The 7,270-nt window shown below is 41.2% G+C and overlaps 1 protein-coding gene across 1 annotated transcript; it reads left to right on the top strand.

Moving 5' to 3' along the window:
- Window positions 1-419: 419 nt before the first annotated feature.
- On the top strand, window positions 420-6,963 carry LOC115156168 (anterior gradient protein 3). The gene is made up of 8 exons (XM_029703514.1): window positions 420-515; window positions 1,529-1,639; window positions 1,864-1,927; window positions 4,907-4,959; window positions 5,220-5,296; window positions 5,513-5,576; window positions 6,078-6,161; window positions 6,772-6,963. Exons 2-8 carry the CDS (start codon window positions 1,543-1,545, stop codon window positions 6,819-6,821), a joined length of 489 nt encoding a protein of 162 aa, XP_029559374.1. The 5' UTR covers window positions 420-515; window positions 1,529-1,542; the 3' UTR covers window positions 6,822-6,963.
- The last annotated feature ends 307 nt before the right edge of the window (window positions 6,964-7,270 follow it).

Below are 7,270 nucleotides of genomic sequence, written 5' to 3'. Positions count from 1 at the left end.
TCTCATATCTGTGGATAGTGATTGACGCCAGACAGAAGGTTCAAGGACCGAGGACACACTGATTATTCACTGTTGTATTTTAGTGATGACATTCTGTGGACACGCGTGATTCTGCAGCAGCTGACAAAGTCACTGACTTTTGTTTTGACTTCCTACGAGCCTCTTGGTCTGGTGTTTACAGAACTTTTGGTGCCGTCTGATTCGGATAAAGGGGCCTGTCTCCAAGAAGCCAGTTAGACATTTTATCTTCTTCTGTGCTGGGTTGTGTATCCCTGTTGCAAATTGTAATAAATTGGATAGATTTTTGATTGACTTTAGCAACAACTTATCTCCTTTTGTGAAATTCCTATTACAGTGTATTTGTGTGGTACATTTCATTTGCTTTGTTTTGTGTAATGCCAATCCCATACCTGTTTGGTAAGTTCTGTTGTCTATAAAAAGACCTGAAAATCAAAACCAAGTTACTGTCAGCTTGGACGAAGGCTCCAGACACTCCTCATACGCCTGTGCAATAGGTAAGATATTTAGATTATTGAAAAACATTTCTCAGTTGAAACCTGTACTATTATTATGTTTACTTGATGCAGCATTTGAATAATCTGGGTAGCGTATAGCCTATCGGTGTCAACAGCCAGTAATGTTAAAACCTTCATTTTTCCCCTGGCCATTTGGCCAAAGAAGAAGCAGATTGACAACCAAATAAATGGTTTGAAGTTGTGAATAAATTAACATTATCTACGCTAACTCTAAAATACAGTATACCAGTACAGGATTTTGTTTTAGCATTTAAAAACACTCTAGTCTAATATACCTGTGTCATTATCAGGAAAAGGAATACTTTAAGGAAATGGGACACTTAAACAAGTTTGGCCTGTTTCAGTAGGCATATACAGTAGTACTATTCATTAGGCAATTGAGTAGAAATAGAAAAAAAAAGGCCAAGTTTTTTTGACAGGGTCCCTTTTTAATGACACTTCACGTTTATATGGTCAAGAGTGATAGACAATATGCACAGGTATTAGATTGTTATGTGCCCATTCACTGTGCCATTTAGGCTTTAAGTATTCTAGCACAAAGATCATTGATATACCAGTCAATCCTGTTCAGACCTGCAATGTCTTCATTCATTGCTCCATTGTCAGATCCAAAATCAGGATCCTTGGCATGCAGAAATGATTTTGAAGTCTAAGCATCAAGGTGTGTGAGCGAATTCCGAGACAGATAGTCTAACATAGTTGAGTATGATCTTCACCACCCTATCATAAGGAAGGTTTACTCTCATTGTGACTGATTGGTAAAATAAATGTAAACTGGCCAGTGCACCTGAGATTTGGTGCGAGGTTCTGAGATTATTGAGAAGTTGGCTTTTGCATAGGGCATTGTGGTTGAGAATCTGACCAACCACTTTTGGTCAGGATTTTGATGAGATTTTCTTTTGCATAAGGGTCCCATGTAAAAAAAATGTTTAACAGTTAGACTTGACTGCCTCCTCCTCCCTCTCTCTCCCCACTCTCTCTCTCTCTCTCAGAACTGGTGAACGCCATGTATCGGTGGTCCCTCTTTGCCTTGCTCTTTGTCACCTGCATGGAAGTGTCCATACAGAAGAAAACAAAGCAAGGCCCTCAAACTCTCTCAAGAGGTAAGACTTAACATATCTAATCTCCATTGGACTTTATTACTAAAAACAGTTCCTCATCCCCATTACATGAATTCAATCTGGTCATTTGTAGCTCAGTTGGGTTCCATTCCCGTTACCAACCATACATAAAATGTATGCACGCATGACAGTAAGTCGCGTTTAGATAAAAGCATCTGCTAAATGGCTTATATATTATATTATATATTTTTTTTATTTTGCCTCAGGATGGGGCGATGACATTACTTGGGTCCAGACCTATGACGAAGCCCTGATGACAATGACAGAAAGGTAAGACAAGACAAGATATTAGACAAAATACACAAGACATTTTTTGGTTAGTGGCGTACATTTGAAAATTAGAATCTTTCAAATGTCTGAGTGAAACATTTTATTATAGCTACACTATATATACAAAAGTATGTGGACAACCCTTCAAATTAGTGGATTCAGCTATTTCAGCCACACCCGTTGCTGACAGGTGTAAACAATCAATCAATCAAATGTATTTATAAAGCCCTTTTTTCATCAGCCAATGTCAGAAAGTGCTATACAGAAACCCAGCCTAAAACCCCAAACAGCAAGCAATGCAGATTTAGAAGCACGGTGGCTAGGAAAAACTCCCTAGAAAGGCAGGAACCTAGGAAGAAACCTAGAGAGGAACCAGGCTCTGAAGGGTTGCCGGTCCTCTACTGGCTGTGCCGGGTGGAGATTATAACAGTACATGGCCAAGATGTTCAAACGTTCATAGATGACCAGCAGGGTCAGATAATAATAATCACAGTGGTTGTAGAGGTCAGCACCTAAGGAGTAAATGTCAGTTGGCTTTTCATAGCCGGTCATTCAGAGTTAGAGACAGCAGGAGAGAGAGAGTCGAAAGCAGCAGGTCCGGGACAGGTAGCACGTCCGGTGAACAGGTCAGGGTTCCATAGCCGCAGGCAGAACAATTGAAACTAGAGCAGCAGCATGACCAGGTGGACTGGGGACAGCAAGGAGTCATCAGGCCAGGTAGTCCTGAGGCATTAGCCTAGGGCTCAGGTCCTCCGAGAGAAGAGAAAGAGAGAGAGAAAGAGAGAGAATTAGAGGGAGCATACTTAAATTCACACAGGACATAGGATAAGGCAGGATAAATACTCCAGATATAACAGACTGACCCTAGCCCCCGGACACATAAACTATTGCAGCATAATTACTGGCGGCGGAGACAGGAGGGGTTGGGAGACCCTGACCCTGAGAACCAGGCAGGATATAACCCCACCCACTTTGCCAAAGCACAGCCCCCACACCACTAGAAGGATATTTTCAACCACCAACTTAATATCCTGAGACAAGGCTGAGTATGGCCCACGAAGATCTCCCCACAGCACGAACCCGAGGGGGGCGCCAACCCGGACAGGAAGATCACGTCAGTGACTCAACCCACTCAAGTGATGCACCCCTCTTAGGGACGGCATGGAAGAGCTCCAGTAAGCCAGTGACTCAGCCCCCGTAATAGGGTTAGAGGCAGAGAACCCCAGTGGAGAGAGGGGAACCGGCCAGGCAGCGACAGCAAGGGTGGTTTGTTGCTCCAGTGCCTTTCCGTTCACCTTCACACTCCTGGGCCAGACTACACTCAACCATAGGACCTACAGTGCCTTGCAAAAGTATTCATCCCCCTTGGAGTTTTTCCAATTTTGTTGCATTACAACCTGTAATTTAAATGGATTTTTATTTGTATTTCATGTAACGGACATACACACAATAGTCTAAATTGGTGAAGTGAAATGAAAGTTTCAAAAAATAATAAAAAAATTAAAAAGGAAAAGTGCTGCGTTTATATATATTCACCCTTTTTGCAATGAAGCCCCTAAATAAGATCTGGTGCAACCAATTACATTCAGAAGTCACATAATTAGTTAAATAAAGTCCACCTGTGTGCAATCTAAGTGTTACATGATCTGTCACATGATCTCAGTATATATACACCTGTTCTGAAACATCACCAAGCAAGCAAACCCTAAGCATTCCCTGTAGCTCAGTTGGTAGAGCATGGTGTTTGCAACGCCAGGGTTGTGGGTTTGATTCCCACGGGGGGCCAGCACAGGAAAAAAAAAATTATGAAATGAAATGTATGTATTCACTACTGTAAGTCGCTCTGGATAAGAGCGTCTGCTAAATATGTAAAATGTAAGTAGCACCATGAAGACCAAGGAGCTCTCCAAACAGGTCAGGGACAAAGCTGTGGAGAAGTACAGATCAGGGTTGGGTTACAAAAAAATATCAGAGACTTTGAACATCCCACAGAGCCCCATTAAATACATTATTGAAAGAATATGGCACCACAACAAACCTGCCAAGAGAGGACCGCCCACCAAAACTCACAGGCAATGAGGGCATTAATCAGAGAAGCAACAAAGAGACCAAGATAACCCTGAAGGAGCTGAAAAGCTCCACAGCAGAGATTGGAGTATCTGTCCATAGGACAACTTTAAGTGGTACACTCCACCTAGCTGGGCTTTATGGGAAGAATGGCCAGAAAATAGCAAGGCCCTTTTCTGTTTCAACATGACAATGACCCGGTGCACAAAGTGAGGTCCATACAGAAATGGTTTGTCTAGATCTGTGTGGAAGAACTTGACTGGCCTGCACAGAGCCCTGACCTCAACCCCATCGAACACCTTTGCGATAAATTGGAACGTCGACTGCAAGCCAGGCCTAATCACCCAACATCAGTGCCCAACCTCACAAATGCTCTTGTGGCTGAATGGAAGCAAGTCCCCACAGCAAAGTTCCATCATCTAGTGGAAAGCCTTCCTAGAAGAGTGGAGGCTGTTATAGCAGCAAAGGGGGGACCAACTCCATATTAATGCCCATGATTTTGGAATAAGATGTTCGACAAGCAGGTGTCCACATACTTTTGGTCATATAGTGTATCTGCTTATGTCATAGTCCTATCCCTGACAATGATTATGTCACTATGCCCCATTAATTCAATGTCCCCAAATAAACTAATCAAATTGAAACTAAAATCCACATATTTGGCACCCTGTTCCCTACATAGTGCACTACTTTTGACCAGAGTCCTATCAAATGTAGTACACTGAATAGGGACTAGAATGCCATTTGGTACTGGCACAACCTATGTGCTCTCATATATCCTTAATGACACTCAGGCCTTGGGTTTGGCATATTCCCAGAGACATTCTTTGCTTCTCTGTAAGCACATCCACCCACTACCTATTCTGCAGTGGAATATGTTCATCTTTTGACTGTGTCCTTGTGTTCCAACAGTAAGAAGCCTCTGATGGTCATTCATCACATGGAGGATTGTCCTCATAGTCAAGGTGATACTGCTGTACTTTTATACTCACACATTCTTCATCTAACAACAGTGCCCCCAACCAAGGTCTTTGTTGCCTTACAATTCAAGTCATTCTGGTCTCTTTGTATCAACATTTAATTATATTCTAGACATGATCATTTGTAAGGGCTTGAATGACAAAGGAATTGCAATATATATACAAATTCCACTTTATGAGGATAAAGTGTCGAAATTGAAGGTGGGGTTCTCACTAACTGTCATTCTGTCACGGTTCTTTGACAGCTCTAAAGAAGGCATTCGCTGCTGATAAAGCCGTACAGGAACTTGCCCAAGAGGATTTTGTCATGCTCAATTTGATAGTAATTATCCTTTTAATGCTTTTTCAACACGTACTCATTGGAAGCAATGCAATTATATGGTTCTAACCATGTTCCAATCACAGACAAAACATTGAATCATGCATTTAATTATTTCCTTACCTGTAGATACATGTTAGATATTAAATGTTAAGGTGAGATGATAGATGTTGATCATTATAAATGTATATTTTGATGTAATTTTGATATATTTCTCAGCATGAGACTTCAGACCCCAATCTGGCACCAGATGGCCACTACGTTCCAAGAATTCTCTTTGTTGGTGGGTCTCTCTTCTTCTACCATGTCATCTGAGGACATCTCTCAATTAGGAAATAAATCCCCGTTCATTCTAAATCCCCAGTACATCCCTCTGTCTAATGCTTGCCGTGAGATACTTGATGTAACTGTATTCAGTGCCTCATATAACTTTACTTTTAATTAGTAGCCATTAACCTCATAACAATCCGACAACATACATTTTTGATTAAGGGATCAATCTAATGTATGAGTCGCCATTGTGTTAGAAATTGAATAGTACGAATAAAGCATTACAATCTAGTTATTCATGCACCCATAATGATGTGTTCTGGTTGAAAGGAAAATGTGGCTGCAGACATTCTCTAACACCCAACCCTGTCTGGAATGTATAACTTCTGCTTTGAAGCTTTGGCATAGTGCTCCTCCAAAATTGATAACTGTCTCTGCAACCCCCATCCCCTTACCCCCCCCCCCCCCCCCCTCTCTCTCTCTCTCTCACACACACACACCTTTTTTTCTACAGATCCATCCATGACTGTGCGTGCTGAGCTTGTTGGGAAGTACAGTAACCACTTGTTCACCTACAAGCCGAGCGACATCCCGCACTGTGAGTGTACCTCTTCTTCTCTTCATCCCTAATGAGGTCCTATGAGATTCAGTTATCCTCATGTTACGTGCTTAACACACACACCCACATCCCCCAACTTTTTTTTCCATTAACACAAACTGAACTTACTTATTAATTAGGTTCTAGTCTTGCAACCACAAAATAATGAGAATGCTTCAAGGATAGTTCTTAGCTGGAGAAAAGGTGGGCGGGTGAGGGGGTGGGTGAATACTTGATGAATGTTTTACTGGAAGAGTGTGTCGAAGTTTTCTGACAAAATTGCTGAAGAAGTAGGAAAGAGTGTGATAAGGGCAAATCCAGGCGTCAGTTGCTCAAATTAAAATCTGAAAATTGAAAGCATGATTATTATTAGTCAAGAAATTAAGCAAAGTATTACTGTAATTGCTGGAAGTTTCAAATAATGAATTGTTTGGTCTATCTAGACTATTAACAGAATTTGTAAAGCAAGGTTGGCGTCGGGGCCATTTCAATTCAGTCAATTCTTGAATTGCATTCCCATTCTCTTCATGACTTGAAATGGAATTGACCCCTTCCCTGGTGAATAGATTTTTGCTCAAGCTTCTTGTCTATTGTGCCCCTTTCTCCACAGTGGCCAAGAACATGAAGAAAGCCAAGCGTCTACTGCACACTGAACTGTAACCTCACAGCCTTTTCAACAATGTACCCATAATCTACTGGGCTCCTCGATGTTCCAGAGGGGTTCACTGAGTCTTGGACATTCTTATGTTTACACAGAATACAATAGATAAAGCAATAAAGATGAATGACAGTGTGTACCGAATTGTATTGATCTTCATTGACTCCAAATGCTAAAACAAGAAAAAAAGAAGTATTTAACTAAGTTATATGGGCATTCTCTGTGAGGGCTGTTGACATGACTTTGCTATACATTTTTGCAGACTGTAAGAGGATACAAAAATATTTTTTTAAATATCAGAATATCATATCTGCTCAGTGCTTAATACATTTATAATGAAGGCATGTATACAAAAAAACACTGTAGACCCTATTCTTAGTATCTAAGACCCCCTGCACATAGCCCTGCAAACATGGGGTTTGTTAGGTAACACCAAAGATACTCTAAGTCA

The sequence above is a fragment of the Salmo trutta genome, chromosome 20 (assembly GCF_901001165.1).
Source record: "Salmo trutta chromosome 20, fSalTru1.1, whole genome shotgun sequence".
In the NCBI taxonomy this organism is placed as follows: Eukaryota; Metazoa; Chordata; class Actinopteri; order Salmoniformes; family Salmonidae; genus Salmo; species Salmo trutta.
This window is presented reverse-complemented; position numbering and strand designations above follow the sequence as displayed.

Excerpts from the sequence above, each read along its gene's own strand:
- LOC115156168 (XM_029703514.1), top strand. The coding sequence starts at position 1,543 with ATGTATCGGTGGTCCCTCTTTGCCTTGCTCTTTGTCACCTGCATGGAA. Across the intron at positions 1,928-4,906 it reads CTGATGACAATGACAGAAAG|TAAGAAGCCTCTGATGGTCA; the intron begins GTAAGACAAGAC and ends GTGTTCCAACAG. Across the intron at positions 5,577-6,077 it reads TCCAAGAATTCTCTTTGTTG|ATCCATCCATGACTGTGCGT; the intron begins GTGGGTCTCTCT and ends TTTTTTCTACAG.